Source organism: Mastigoproctus giganteus, chromosome 10 (genome assembly GCF_048544385.1).
Source record: "Mastigoproctus giganteus isolate SK-2022 chromosome 10, ASM4854438v1, whole genome shotgun sequence".
Lineage (NCBI taxonomy): Eukaryota > Metazoa > Arthropoda > Arachnida > Uropygi > Thelyphonidae > Mastigoproctus > Mastigoproctus giganteus.
The window spans coordinates 7,093,242-7,110,269 of NC_143584.1; the positions used below are offsets into that span (position 1 = coordinate 7,093,242).

Sequence of the window (17,028 nt, forward strand, 5' to 3'; positions counted from 1 at the left end):
ATGTTCTTGAGGGGTTTTATGTTGAACTATACAATAAAGATCTTATTTATAAGTTCCCTCCCGCTGGTGTACCCATGTTGAGGTGTCAGTGTTCTACTTTACACATGATCAGCTGATATTTCCTTGCATGACGTCATACTTTCTCGTCTTTACCAGCATATAGGGTGTCGTAGAAATACGATATTCGTCCGCATTAAAATAAAATAGTATTTGACAGTTATTATATAAATATACATCATAATATACCATGAGTAGAAGTATTTTACTCCGTTCTATATGATTTTTAGTAAGAAAAGCGAAATCGAAATTTTGCATGCACTTCTTGGTGCTGAATGGCTTTCGTCACCAGCAGCGATTTAATACACACCGAAGCAGTGTCGCGATTGTTTAGCGGCTAGTCTGGATGCATGCCGTCGAGCATCGTTATAAGTTGATATATAAGCGAATTAGCAGTTGCAAGATACACATGCTGGTCATTTGTGCTGTGATTTTTTAAAATCCTTTTTAACGTTTAAACTGAGTCTTAATCTGTTATTTGCAAACATGCCGTCTGTTTTTGTGTGGGTTGCTCGGTAAGTACAATTTACGTTTTAGAGAGGCAGAATTTTTTTACCCTTTATTGCTTTAGTGCTTTATTGCACTTGTATTTATTAGAGTATAGTATTGAATTACAGTCAAACTACCTTTCAATCATTCGGACGTCACACCTTTGTATTATTAAAAAGTTTCATCAGTTTTGATTGTTGTACTTTGTATTATCGTGCAGGATTAATTTTTACAGTTTGTTATTCTTAGTGATTCGTTGGACCATGGAACAATTGTGAAGGTAGTCTACGCTACATTGATTCTTATAGGTCGTGTACATTGTTCCCACTTTGCAGCTGTGGCAAGGTTCTTGACAGGGTAGTTGTACTGTATTACACGAAGAAAACGTTATCATCTTCGTAACGTGTCCTTCGTTGATAGCTTCGACAAGAAAATTTTTTGCGCTTAAAATTTTTATTGGAAAGTACTTTCCAATAAAATATTATCGGAAAGTATGCAATTCATGCGTACTTTCCGATAAAATGCATGATTTCCTGTGTTTATATGTTCCCATGCCGCGTTAGATCACGCAAGATAATGCCGGCAAACCTCCGCAGTGTCAAATGAACGGGTGTTTTGATTCCAGAGGTTTAAAATTTTAATAGTATCGATCTTTTTATTATTATTTTCCATAAAATCTGATATGGAATTTTGTTATTGATGGGAGTTAAATATTACATATGTTTTTTTTTTTTTTTTTTAAACTTAGCATACATCTGGTGAGTATGGGCTTGGCAAACCCAGGGTCCTGAGCTGGATATCATAATTCTTCTTCTAGGTGATTCCTTTCTACTTCTGACTATTGCGCCCCCCCCCCTCTCTCTCTCTCTCTCTCAGGATAACTCGGAGGATTTTTTTTTGGTGGTACAGCATAAGCCTCAGGCTTCCTTGCACCATATGGCTAATAATAATAAACTTGAATGATATTAATACACTTTGTGGCTACTATATAGGCACACATCTCTACCTAACAGCGAGTGGGGTCCCTTTAGCCCTTAGAACAGCCTGGATTTGGTTGGCGTGGACACAGTGGCATCAAAAGTGTGCCTACAGTAATGCTGGTCCACCTTGACTCCATTGTTTCCCACAGTTGTTGCAAATTAGATGGTTGTGGATCTCTACTCCAAAGAGCTCATCCCACAGGTTCAATTGGATTGAGATTTGGTCACTGGAGAAGTGACTACAATAGGCTAATTTCACTCTCATTTTCCTGAAACTCTACAGTTCGGGCCTTGCGACATGGTGCACAATAATGTTGGAAGAATCCATTCACAGATGGATTCAGTGCAGCAATGAAGGGCGGAGTTTGGTTAGAAAAAAATTCTAGATAACCTGTGGTATCTAAATGTTGTTCCACTGCTATCAAAAGGTCCAAACACTCCCCGCACCATTATACTGCCACCACTAGCATGCATTGTTGACACCTGGCAGGATAGGTTCGTGGACTCTTACTGTTTTTTACCATATTCTAGTCCTCCCATCAATAGGAAACAACAAGAACCAGAACTCATCAGGCCAGGCATTTTTCTGGTCCTCCAGTGTTGGTGTCCCTAAGCTAACTGTAACCATACCTTATTGTTTTTTTTACTGACAGGAGTGGAATGGAACCCAGTTTGGTTGTTGGCTGTGATATCCATTTGCAATAAGTTGCTAAGATATGTGCATTCCTAAATGTGTCTTTAGTTGTACTGGGTTGTTATTTGACTGACTATTGATACCCTGCATCTTGCTGGCTTCTCATTAAAACACTGTTTCTGACCACAGCATTGGTGTTTGCTGGATGTTATTTGGTTATTGGACTAGTCTCAATGCACCTGAGACACAATCATACATAAAAACCCCAGCAAAGTTGCCGTTACCAATATATTGGTACTGGTGCATCTGGCACTGGCCACAATACCATTCAGTCACTTGAATATTTTGTCTTGCCCATTCTTACACTAAAAAACACACACTGACAGCATCTCTATATGTCTGCTCACCTGATTTATATTGCATGGTATGATCACATGATGCTATTACTGAAGGAGTGTTTCACTGCATAGAAAGGGTTGGTATAATAAAATGGCCACTGAGTTTATTTGTTATAATGATACGATACATTGTACATATTAATTGCTTTTCACACAGTCTCATTAACGATGCAGAAAATAATAACAGAACATTTAATGATCCAGTCAGAGGTAGTGACAGAACTATTTTACTGCACTTGTGCCATAACAGGGAAGCCTGAGGAGTAGGGTGGTGGTCCATCAGTAGTATAATATAGTTCAGGGGTATCCAAGTCACAGGCCGGATGCATCCCATTCCTTCATATTATATAACCTGCAACCATATAGGCCACTCTAAGTGCTATGCATCCTCCAACTTTAAAAATAGCATGTTGCAAATAGTTTCATACTGATATTCTGATTTTTCAAAATATCCATTTTTAGTAATATTCAGTTTTACTGTATTGCTTTCTTATATGTATCTTCATCAGTATTTAACAATATTATTACAACTGTGTAATAGGAATGTTATTAGTGTCATGTAATAATGGTGTTAGATTTTTGTATTTAATTATTAAATGTAAGAAAAAAAACTAAACCATGCATATAAATGTTGATCAACAGAAATTAATTATGCCTTTTAATAAATGCATAATTTGTATTTTAAAGAATAAGTGATTTTAACTTGATAATACGTTTTTCATCAACGCGAGTTCTGATTTATGTTGGCCTACAGCAGTGGTTTTTGACTTTTTTTTTTTTAATAACAGCAACCCTAAGTAATTTATTTTATTTTGTGGCACCACTACTTGATTTTCTGCTTGTTAGATCTGATTCTCTGCATGCCTGCCCACCCGGGCCTACATTTTTTATTTTTACCTGGCCCAGCCTGAAGTCTAGACAGCCCGGCCCGAGCCTGAATTTGTTTTTCAAATTCATTTCCCCTCAGAAATGATATTCATTCCACCCCGATTGAAGCTTTTATAGAAATAAAATCACTAGCATTACTTTTAAGTTTCATAATAATAATAAAAATATAACCTTTCAGATTCAATATTAATAATAATATAACAACAATAATTATCCAAAATAATTATCAATATTAATTATATAAAAAAGAAAATATAATAAATTTTCAATTTACCATATTCAATATAATTCCAAAACAAATATTGATATCCACCTCTACTTAAATTAAAAAATTAGAACTGATTGTCACTTCTGTTACTGGCAATTCTCAATGTATGAATGATGTGTAACCATTCCCCTCACCTGTATTTCTAAATTATTGGTCAGTACTGGATAAAGCAAAGAAGCAGTTAAAGTGTTACAAGTGAATGTGCTTAGAACTGAAAGTAGGTCAACCCAAAACCTCGGATGTAGTAGAACTAGGGAGTAACGGTATCACACTTTTAATAAATACTGTACACATACAACTAAAAAGGAACCCATTGTCAGGGGACATAATGACTCATATCATATTCTTGATGTAACGTAAATTGCAACTTAAGGGTAGAGGCTACTTTACTGAGCAAAAGTACAGACTGGGTCATTTCCGTGAAAGAGTACAAATTTCTGTGAATTTTGGAGACGTTGGGAAGTGCGCCTTACTGGTCAATTAAGTGTCAACAGATGTTTAATACATATTTTTTCTAAAAAAACCTTTAAGAATTTAAATACATAAAAAAAAAAAATATGTGTAGAAATAGTCCGAAATGTTTGGAAATAACAATTCATTACGATTATTTGTACCCAAACGAAGCCCAAACATCATTCATGTTACACGGCCCAAGCCTGAACATCCTTCTTATTATTCAGGCCGGGTTGGCTCCCTGAAGGCCAGCCCTGGGCTGGTGCAGACCTCTAATATACAGGGTGATTCACTACCAGTGCGACAAACTTGCAGGAGGTGTAGGGGGCACAAAGACGAATCAGAATCACATAGCATTGCAGGGTCCGGAAATGCCTTCGTCATGCTGTAGAGGACGTTGAACGGGAGGCCGGGTGAACAGCGATCCCGCTGGAAGTCAGCATTTGCGAACCATTTCTGTTGAAGAAACCAAGTAGCAAAATTCCTCCGGAGTGGATAATCCGCAGGCTCCAATGATTGGACGCGTTGCAGATGGTATGAACTCATTTGGTTTGTTGACAGTATCCTCCATACAGTGGATTGGGAAATACCCAATCGTTGGCCTATCGCTCGAGTACTCGTACTTGGATTGCCTTCTGCAAGACATAGGACATTCTCCTCATTGTCTGGCGTCCTTGTCGTTTGCTCTCAATTCATGGTACCTCTCGTGAAACAACCAATCTCGTGTAACCTTCTCATCATACGATTAAAATCGTATGATGAGGAGCACGCCTGTGTGGGAAACGGTCCTGGTACAAGCGCAGAGCGGTGCACCCGTTACAGTCCGCAGCTCCATACGAGAGGCGCATGTCAGCCAGTTCAACGTTTGAATACTCGTCCATCCTACTGCCTCGGGAATTGGTTCGCAAATCCTGACTTCCAGCGTGATTGCTGTTCACGCAACTTCCTGTTCAACGTCCTTTACCGCATGATGAAGGCATTTTGGACCCTGCAATGCCATGTGATTCCGATTCGTCTTTGTGCCCCCTACACCTCCTGCAAGTTTGTCGCACTGGTAGTGAATCACCCTGTGTATATATAATGTTATGTGGTTATTACGTTTAGATGTATGTATTCTTTTAGATTTGCGTGTTCTTCTGTTCTTCGGAATGAAGATAACCAAACTAGGATAACTTGATTACAAATTTGTATGAACACTAATGCTTATATGAAAAGCACCAATAATCGATAACAATCTACAATTAAACGCGTGTGTGTGTGTGTGTGTGTATATATGTATATATATATATATATAAAATATTAAAAAAATGTTATATGGTAGTTATTATAATAATATATAACTATAAACAAAATTACAATTCGTAATACAAATTATACATACTTATATTATAATTTTATTCTTTATATAGAGGTACTAGATAAACATTAATTATAGATGTTTATTTAGTACCAATTATAGATCACTATAAAATTAAAAAGAAATTGTACACTGAATGCCATACACCTCTTATATAATGAAATAAATATATAAATTAAAAACATTTTTTTACATAATTGGGGTTTAAGTAACTTAAACCCCAATTATGTGGCAATTCCTGGAACGTTGTTGCAACACCCTAAGGTGCCATGGCATCCCGGTTGAAAACCAATGGAATTGAAGGAAAAACCCAAATAGACATCTTGCTTACTAGTCTAACAAAACTTTGGTACTGTAAGGTTCTGAAATGTATTGCACTTTTCAGAAATGCCATTATCATTAGCAGAGGCATGTGATGCAAGAAAGCAAGCTTATACAGCATCAGCCAAAAACAAAAACTTTCCATTTCTCCTATTCATTCGCTTCAAAAGTTTGTCCATTTCTTCCTTGAATTTATTTAAGCTATCAACTTCCACAATGACAGATGGAAATTTGTTCCAGGAATCAACCGCCCACTGACTAAAGGCAATTTCTGCACGTCTATCCTATAACTGTCTTTCTTCAATTTGAATTTAAGCCCCCTGAGTATGTAATCGCAGCAAGAAGAATTCTATCAGCATTGAGCTTGCTCAAACCATTGCAAGCCTTAAACACCTCAATCAGGTCTCCAGATGCTGCAATTTGCAGAATTTAAGCCTTTCTTGGTAAGAGCAACCCCTTGTTCCCCTCAGCAGTCTTGTTGCTCTTCTCTGTACTCATTCCAGCAGCTCTACATCATTTCCTAAAATGAGGCCTCTAGACCTGTATGCAATACTCGAGGCCTGACCATTGCATTATCCAAAGGGATAATTGCCTCCTTATTCCTGCCAGCAAAATTACTGTATATAACGTTCTTAACTTCAAATAATAATCATAGTAATCTGCAATGTGTTTAATTGTCAATATTTTCATTATGCTGCAAGCTCACTCAGCTTCAGCACTGCTAATCGCAATGTTTCAAAGATATTTCTGGCTTTCTTCATTGAAAAGGGAATTTCACTCAATTTTAAAGATAAACTGTCTTTGACAAAATCTCTAAAATCATTAATTTTTATTGTATATTTTATTAGAAAACTTAAATTTCTTATGTGGTTTTCATTGTCTTGCCACCGAGAAAAAAGTTCTTTCATATTCCACGATTTCGGGCAGCATATGTTTAAAATTTCTTTCAATTCCTCATCTTCAATGGTTTCATTATTTAATTTAAAATCACTCTGTTGCATTAATAACTTATCCTTTAAGGATAAAACAATGCATTTAAGTCAAGAGGTTATTTTTTAAATGTGTTCGTACTTTCGAATTTGATTCCTTAATTCTTTCTACTTGAATATGCTCTCAATTTTAGCATCATAATTTCCTTAAGAATTTTTCAAATTAGCAATTACATTGATTGTTTGAATAATTAATCTGTTTTTATCATAGTGATTTTGTAAAGCTTCTGAAATGTAAGAGAGCATCCTGCAGGATGTCGATCATTAGTGTTAAATGGTTAAGAAATTCCAGATTTAAAAGTTGATTTAGTAATCCGGAACATTTAACTTCTGATTCAAAATGCTTGCATAAAGTGGGATAATTCCTCCAACCTGCAACTATCACCTGCATTAATTAACCTGAATTAACCTGCAGTAATCCGCACTGGTTTGGTGATATAATGCCATTATATTTTAGAACATCTTCTACACAATGAAAGGCTTGACGAAGTTTCAAAATCTGCCAACATGAACTTTCATCTTCATAAAGTTCGTATAATATCTTAGTTCCCTCAATCCTCTCCCCCCTCTATGTTGCTACTGTCACTAGTTCTTTGAATATTGTGCAAAATATCGAAATCACACGGATATTCAGCTACAGTGACCATGTAAACATAGACAGGAAAAATTTACTGGAAGGCATGGATCACTCACCTGTCCAAAAAACATGCCTGTTTGTCGGAGTAAAGGGGAACCACAACACAGGTTGACCAGAGGCTATTATCCGTGTCGGGAATCTTCTTAATCCTCTGACTGGCTATGGAAAGCATATTGACTAGTGCGACTTCTTGGTATTGACTGCATAGGTTTTAGAGGCACCACTAACATTGTGAAACGGTAATCCCTTCCATCCAATTTGCATTTTCTAATTACCACAAGGCCAGAGCTGAGAACAATGTGTAGAAAGTTCTCTCATAATCCACTGTTACGTGGAAAATTTCTTCGTTCAATGGAAACTATTTTAAATGTAATTACCAAGGGGAATTCAAAACAATTCGCTATAAAGAAGTTGGTTAAACAGCGGTCTGACTGAAATCAAATCAAAAATGAAGCAACTTTAAAATACATATATGATCGAATGCTGGGGATGGTGCCCCGCTCATCCCACTGTAGTTTCGGCTCTGGATACTCAATAATTGCATTCAGGATTTAATTTGTAAAATGATCGTCTCAACAATGGGCTCACAAATTAAAAAAAAAAAACAATGGGCTCTTGCAAGCCCACTATAGCTCACCACTGACTACTACTAATGTAAGCAAGTACCGTACTTCATTACTTGCTTACATTGGTAATCCCCTTCCCTTTCTTATTACTTTCCAATGACTGGTGTCCTGTAATGGGCATTGTTCTTCCACACCATTTGAGCAGAGGTCTGGGTTTGATTCTCTTTTATATTTTTATGGTCTTTTTCTTTTCTTTTTTAAGGTCCGTAGTCTAACAAAAGACCCTTATAATGTCACTCTGTTGTCTATCTGTCACAGCATTGTGCCTCTGGAAACACTCAACCTATTGACTTAATTTTTTATGATTTTGTATATCACGTGAGTGGGCCAACATAATGCCATATTGATCGTTGTTGACAAAAATCTACCTGAGAAATGGGGAGGGGTAAATGTGGCGGGACAAAATGTTGTCGACAATCTATAGCTTATTATATACCATTGGAAAGAGCTCAGCAAGTAGGTTTAAAATGTAATTTTAATGTTTTTAAAATTAAAAGTGACTGCGCCAGACAGGAAAATGTGAGTAATTTTCAGGTCCTACACCTCTATTTCCTGGCGCCTCCGTAGCCAGGAGCAGCAGTGCGTAGCACACGCTTCTTGATTAGACCGGGGTTCGAGCCTGTGCCCACCAATTACGGAGGATGCGGAAAGGTCAGGGAATGACCACCGCATATCCCCGGAGCAATATGGTCTTAGTTGCTAATGCTCCTAAAAAGCAAAACAACAACAACCTCTATTTCCGTTGCTAATGGAGCTAAAAATTTTAAATTCACATCAGCTATGCATTATTCAATGCTTATCAAGGGAAAACTATTCCGATTGAAATCTACCATTTACTTTTTGTGTTAAAATTAAAAAAACAATTTTTTATTGCACTTTGATAGTGCACTTCTTTGTACTAAGTAACTCTCCTTTTGGTGACAAAAAGGTTGCTAAATAGTTAGTTAATAATTCTATAAAGGTCATTTATAAATTTTGCGACGAGTAGTAGTTTTTAACAATATTCAAGGTGGAGTTGTTCCGGCAAGGAGGTACTTAGAGAGCCAGTGTTGAGGCAGCCGTAGTGTAGAGGTACCTGCACAGAGTCTTGCACAGCCCTCACCTGCCAGTCGCTTCTCCAGGAAGAAGTCTAATTTGCTTCTCCCATCCTTGTCATTCACGACGATTGGAAATACTCAAATAGACAACATTTTCGTTAGTTCCTCAGTTTTAGGCCAAGTCGAGGGTACTAAAAAATTTTTGTTTTTTTTTTTTCGGTTACCATAAAGCTCTCTATTTCTTCATCATGAGTGCCCAGCACTCAGTAGTTGACCGATTTTATTTTTTTTTTTTTAGCTAAATTAGTCAAGCTTGTGAGTTTCATGGTTCCCCCTTTTCCAAAACTGAATTTTCATCTCACCAATGGATAAACTTGTCCATACACATAATTAAATTACAAATATCTTACATCAGTAACTGTGTAGTTAGTCTAAATATTCCTGGAATTAGTCTAAATGACCTGGTTAGTCTAAATAATCATGGAAAATTTGTTTTTTTACTTTGTCAAACAAACTGACCTTTTTGTTGTGAGGTGTTGGAAAAGACTTGTTTGTTTGTTCACTTGCTTGAGTATTTGCTATTACCATTAAAATCTGAACAGCAGTAGCTCCATCAAGGCTTACTATTGATACTTTTCGTGTGTATTACTGTGAACCTCTTACTCAATGCCATATAAGAGCCAGGCTATTCTGCAGCAGCAGCAGCGGCAGCCAGGTATGGGCTTGATGCTAGAGCACCACCCATTTCAACGAAGTAGTAGGAACATGCCATAAACATACAACTGGAAATAAATAGATATTTAGATCTCACATAGGATGAAGTGCATTATTTCTCTTTTAATATATCCATAATTTAAACCCCAGGGGCTCCCATCTGGTGAGTATGGGCTTGGCACCCAGGGTCCTGAGCTAGATATCATCATTCTTCTCTTTCTTGGCGATTCCTTTATTTCTATCTATCTATCTCTCTCTCTCAGGGTAACTCAGGAATTTTTTTTTTTGGCTGGTGCAGCACAAGCCTCGGGCTTCCTTGCACCGTATGTCTAATAATAATTTAGCCTCCTACTTAAAAAAAAAAAAAATTACTATCTTCTCGTGCTTAATTCAACCCTTTTATATACAATCAGTGTTCACTGAATTGCGATTACCCCATCAGTAACAGACTTTACACCATAGCTCACCGTATAGAAAGCCAAACAGATTTGTACACTGTTGCAGTGGTAATATGCTTTTGGTCGTGCAAGACAAAGTGATAGAGTAGCACTTATAGGATGTAGTAAAGATATCAGAGTTTCAAAAGGGCATGATTGTGGGAGCTAGTACATCAGTTGCTTCTATATTGGAAGTGGCACGTCTTGTCAGTTGCTCAAGGCCCACTGTAGTTAAGGTATATAATGAATGATATCGAAACCACTTCCTGCTGACAGAAGTGTAAAGAATTACACGAAGTGGATGTTCGTGGCACCACGGACCCATTGTGCATGGTGCCACTATCGGCAGGTGAGCAAAGGGTGCACAATGTGTTGTATAGGCTCAACGGCAGGTACCTGTACAACAGTTGACACTGCAATATAATATAGGGAATACAAGAATAATATCCCAAAGGATGATGCACCGCATGCTCAGGCAATCCAAGACACCCTCTATTCACTGCTGATGGACACTGTGGTTGGACACTGGAGGACTGGAAATCAGTGTGCTGGTCAGATGAGTCAATCTCTGGTGCAGTACTGTGACAGAGGCCTTTGTATGTGCACAAGGAACATAAGTCCATGGACCCATTGTGCATGGTGCCACTATCCAGGCAGGTGGCAGTGGTTGCTTAATATAAGTCATGTTTTGCTGGCAAGAACTAGGACCCCTGGTGCATATGGACCAACATTTCACTGGTGAGGTCTACTGGCAGTTCTTAGGAGACCATGTGTACCTTGCCATATTGCATTTTTCCTGGACAGAAACCGCACCTTCCAAGACGATAATGTGGCATGTCATTGAGTCCACACTCTGCATGAGTGGTTTGAGAAATACAGTGAGGATATCACCAATCTTGATTGGCCTCCAAGTTTGCCTGACCTCAATCCAATTGAACACCTGTGGGATATTTTGGAACAGGAAGTGAGGTGTATGGACATGCAGCCATCATCTGTTCCGACACTGTAGAAAGCCTTGCAGACAGCATGGCTGCAGATCCCTATGGACATCTAGTGGAGTCAGTGCCTAGGCAAATAGCGGCTGTTATCCATGTGAATGGTGGTTCAGTACATTATTAGGTAGGTGGTCATAATTCGGTGATAGAGTGTATATTCTTTCACTGTTGGTATACAAGGGACCTTCTCGCATGTATCATCAGCTTATGGAATAATTTGAAATGACTGAATGAGTAGCATTTTATATCAAATACCTTTTTAATTAAGTTTGACTCTAGATAATTCAAACTTGTAGTTTCTCTTTTTTTGTAGTTGGGCAGCTACTTTTCTTTTTTGAGTGGTAAGAATGGACCTAATACAGTAATTTCCTTTTTGAGTGTGACAGTTGTTTATTCTTAAACTTCTCAAATCATATGTTAGCCATGTCCTTGTTATTTCATTAACCAACTGTTTAATGTTATTTTATTGTCCCATGGCCTGAACTGATTAAATTTAATGAAGGATCACCTCTGGGAAATATCTTCCTCCTGGGAACCCAGTTGTCTTCTCCAGAAACAAGGAAAAGAACTAAATGCTATGAATTTCCAGTAAGATCACAAGATAAGGGAAATGCCTCCATAATACTTAAAGCAATCTGTGGATAATGTTGACCAAACAACAGGCATGGACTGATGTCAACTGTATCCAATGTAGCTTGTGACTAAAGGGATTTGAAACTGGCAGAGTGCTAATCATTTCTAGTCATCAAAAAAGAAAACAGATAACGTATTATTGGACTACTACAGCTGAAAATTTTGATATTTATACTGCAAATAGATACATCTAGAAATCTAGATGTATATTGGTAGTTTTAGATGAAAGCACTATCACTTCAACTGTAAACAGGAATTTAGTTGCATAAAAAGAATCATTTTAAAGTGCAAAACACCTTGTACTGTTAACTCCATGATGCTCTGCTGCACAAAGGTGTTTTACCTCCCTTCAGTGGTAGTGGTGATGACATTAATAAAGTTATATGAATTTTTTTCATGTTGTGGATTGGATCCAATTTCTCCCCACCCCAAAGTATTGAATCCTCTATTGCATAAATGGATAAAAGTTCTCAAGTATCTATCATAAGCCCTTTAAATGCTGGTTTGCCAGTTAGTAACCCCAGATATTTTTCAGGTGAAAAGCATTAAATTTACTAAATTCCCAGCCATGAGCAGAAACAGACAAGAGTGTGTGTGGAACCCATGGAGGAAAGACCAGGCCTTTATGACAGCAAGCAGTAATATATAGTTGACATTTTCTTTACATATTAACCTTTTTTTTTTTTTACCATTTTAGTATTAATGTAAAGCTGATGAAGTCAGTAACAGAATAGAAGTTGCATGGAATGAATATAAATAATGCCTTTCCAGAGTATAAACTATGCATCGGCAAGTATAAACAATGCCTTTTCAAAGCCTACCTTAACACTCATGCTCACAGAGCAAGAGTAAAAAAGGTAAGCTTTGAAAAGGCATTGGCAAAAGGGAGTGAAGGGCAGTAATAAACAATATCTTGCATATGTGAACACTGGAAGGAAAGAATTGAACCATATTAGTTCATTATAGTAGACCAATCAGTTCCCTCCCAGCTACTTTGGTAAAATCATTGACCTTAAATGGATAACTGATGAATTAACTGTTGTGTGTGTGTGTGAGCATTCTTTTAGGCTTTGAAATACTCTTGGCCCATATATCAGGAACTAGACAATTATGTGATCACTGAAATTGGATCAGTAGAGAAATTGTGCTCAAACGTGAAAAAGACATGAGTAGATGGGATTTAACCAGTGATATTAAAAGAAGCAGCAGGACAGATTACCAAATCTGCATATATTATAATTAATAAAAGAGATGGGAAAACTATTATTATTATTATTTTTTTTTTTTTTTGCTGATGCTGTATAAGCTTGCTTCCTTGCATCATTTTGTCACTACTAATAAATTGTGCAACTGTGGACTTGTTTTGTTCCCAACAGATTCGAGATGTGCACATAACTCTCCAGTTCCAAGGGCGAAATGGTTAATGCAGACGTAAGTTTAATTGAATTCACAATTAAGGACTAAGTACAGGATTGTGTACTGTGTCCTTAATTGTGAATGAACAAGACACAGCACAAATTTATTAAAAGGAAATGTCTCATTAATTGGTTAAGCTGCTGTAAGTTAACCCCAGGAGCTCACATCTGGTGAGTATGTGCTTGGCACATCCAGAGTCCTGAGCTGGATATCATCATTCTTCTCTTTCTTGGTGATTCTCTCTCTCTCTGTCTCTCATTTTTTAAAAATTTTTGCTAGTGCAGCAAAAGCCTCAGGCTTCCTTGCACCATATGGCTAATAATAATAAAATAAAGTTTATCATATAATATATGATAAACTCTATAATATATAATTTATAATATATAGATGCAAAGCATAATTTGGTTAAGGCATAATTTTCTTACAATGAAAACGATTTTAAAGAAAATTTTACTATAACAAAAATATATATTTCTGGGTCCTGTCCTAGTACCCTTATTATTAGTGCTTTGTAGTTTCATTTTGAATGAAATTGTTTTGAAGATTCCTTATTATTAGTGCATTGTAGTTTCATTTAAATGAAATTGTTTTGAAGATTCCCTTATTATTAGTGCTTTATAGTTTCATTTGAATGAAATTATTTTGAAGAAAAATTCAGGACAATGGTTTATTTTCAAAGTCCTGTTCCTCAAATTGGTTTACAACAGAGAAACTTTGAATGGCACTCTGTAGCCTGTATTGTAAGTAATGCTATGGAAGTATTTACTTGAAGGAAAAAAAAAAGTTTTAAAAGATGCAGTGAAAGAATTCATCATCCACATTTTCAATTGCATTACAGTTGAATTAAAGTTTTTTTTTTTTTTGTATTTTAATCATGGGGGGGGGGGGGTTAAACAACATTAAAAACCAATGGCCATAAGGTTTTGTGGAGTGTTAACGTTGACCTTGGTTGACCACTTCACTTGTGTGTCACTTGTATTGGAGAACGCCGCAGTTTGAATAGTGTGCTAACTACAGAAACGCTGCAGGCATTACAGGAAATTTATGGAGATGATGCTTTTCAGAAAACAGCAGTTTGAGTGGTTTAAAAACAGACAGGAAACATTGGAAGATGAACCTCGCAGTCAACTTTACAAAAAGATAAATGCCACAAAAGTGAAGAAATTCGTATGAAATGATAGGCAAATGGCTGATGTTGAGATTGCTCAATTAATAAAAAAAAACTTGTATAAATGATCTCAAGGTACTTCAAGTCATATTACACGCGTATAAAAACGGTAGTGCATGCTTATATCTGAATAGCCTTGAACTTAAGTTATCCAATTTTTTATCTTAAGTTATTTTCAATTTACACAAATTTATTCGTTCAAATATATTGTGTTGCATGTATTTATTGTATTCCATTTCATTGCTTTAAACGCACACTATCTTTTAATCATTAGTAAGTTTATAATTTAAACCAAATTCTATTTCAAACTGTCATAAAATTCTCTTTTAACTGTCTTAATTAATGGCCATGCAAATTACTCACATTTGCACATTAGCTGGGTTCGTTGTCTGTAATGTGCCTTACTAAATAAATAAAACCTGACTAATCCACGACTTGAGATAATCCGAAACTGCGTTCCGGTTCGTCATAAGCATCATAATTATGTCAATCACTGTATACGCGTTAACTGCGCGTATTTTCCTGACGAGAGCATTTCGTTTCCAGAAATTTTCCCATTTCGAACCTTCGATTATTCAACCAAGATGTGGCAGCGAACCATCATAATGACACAAAAAAATAGTTCGCGAAAGTTGGCCACGACTGCTGTTTTTCCTTCTCTCCCCCTCCATTTCTAATACAACATTTCGATTATAAGTCTGGGGTGGGGCGTGAGCAGTGGTGAGCTATAGTGGGCTCGCGAGAGCCCATTGTTATTTTTTTTTGAAAATTTGCGAGCCCATTGTTGAGACGATCATTTATTTTACAAATAAAATCTTGAATGCAATTATTGAGTATCCAGAGCCGAAACAACGGTGGGGCGAGCAGGGCCCCATTCTCAGCATTTTAATGGCGCAATCGATCGGTTATGTATTTTAAAATTGCTTCATTTTTGATTTAATTACAGTCGGACCTCTGTTTAACGAACTTATTTATAGCCAATTTTTTTTGATTCCCCTTGGTAATTACATTTAAAATGGTTTCCGTTGAACAAAGAAAATTTCTATGTAACGAACGGATTAGGAGAGACAACTTTGTATGCATTGTTCTCGCCTCTGGCCTTTAGGCAATTAGAAAGTACGAATTGAGGGTGAAAGGGATTTCTGTTTCACAATGTTAGTGGTGTCCGTAAAACCTATGCAGTCACATACCGAGAAGTCGCGCTAGTCAGTATGCTTTCCATAGCCAGTCAGAGGATTAAGAAGATTCTCGACACGGATTATAGCTCTGGTCAACCTGTGTTGTCGTTCCTCTTTACTCCGACAAACAGGCATATGTTTTTCGGAGAAGTGAGTGATCCATGCCTTCCACTAAATTTCTCTTGTCTATGTTTACTTGGTCACAGTAGCTGAATACCCGTGTGATTCCGACATTTTGTACAATATTCAAAGAACTAGTGACAGTAGCAACATAGAGGGGGGGGGGAATTGAGGCAACTAAAATATTGTATAAACTTTACGAAAATGAAATGTTGGCAGATTTTGAAACTTTTGTCGAGTTTTTCACTATGTAGAAAATGTTCTAAAATATAATGGCATACAGGCAATAATTAGCATTATATCACCAATCTCCAAAAACTAGCGCGAATTAAGGATGATTGCTAAATAACTTGATGTGGAAACTATAAAGATCGGTTGGGTGTTCGGGCCACGATGAGTAGCTTTCGGACGGTAGTTGTGGATTGGAGGGATTATCCCGCTTTGTGCAAACATTTTGAATCAATGAAGAACAAGAGAGCACGCCTCCTGTGGGCACAGCAACGCCAGCACTGGACTATCGAGGATTGGAAAACAGTTGCTTGGTCTGACGAGTCGAAATTCCTGGTGCATCATGTTGATGGAAGGCTCAGAATTTGGCAAAAATAACATGAATCCATGGACCTGTCGTGTCTGACGACTACTGTTCAAGGTGGTGGGGGCAGTGTTATGGCGTGGGGAATGTTTTCTTAGTATACGTTGGGTCCATTGATACTCATGGATTCATATCTGAATGCCACATCGTACCTAAACATCGTTGCTGACCAAGTGCGTCTGTTCATGTTGACAGTTTATCCTCAGTCAGCTGGTTACTTCCAGCAGGATAATGCGCCGGTGCACAAAGCCCGAAGCACTATGGAATGGTTCCAGGAACATGACAATGACTTTTCTTTGCTGCAGTGGCCCGCTCAGTCCATAGATCGCAATCCTATTGATCTTTGGGATGAGCTGGAAAGGGCTGTTCGCTGCAGGCCTCCGCCTTCGTCGAATCTCAAGGAACTGCGTGGCACACATGTCTGCATGGTACTCAATTCCTGCACAACGTTTTCAGCATCTTGTTCAATCCATGCCTAGACGAATTCAGGCTGTTTTGAAAACTAAAGGAGGCTTAACACGCTACTTGGTAGGTGGACCTAATAAAGTAGCAGCACAGTGTATATTATAATAATAAATAACAATAAAAAAATTTACTTTCGTTTCAGAAGTACACAAACGTTTTTAGACTAAATCGAGGAT

General features: G+C 37.3%; 1 protein-coding gene across 1 annotated transcript in view; it reads left to right on the top strand.

Annotated features, from left to right (window-relative positions):
* Positions 1-298: 298 nt before the first annotated feature.
* LOC150078662 (phosphoenolpyruvate carboxykinase, cytosolic [GTP]-like) overlaps positions 299-17,028 on the top strand; it is a 170,075-nt gene continuing 153,345 nt past the window's right edge. Inside the window, exon 1 of the mRNA XM_090383707.1 lies at positions 299-572. Within this exon, the coding sequence (XP_090239833.1) occupies positions 544-572 (29 nt within the window). The 5' untranslated portion in view covers positions 299-543. The remainder of the gene's footprint in view (positions 573-17,028) is intronic.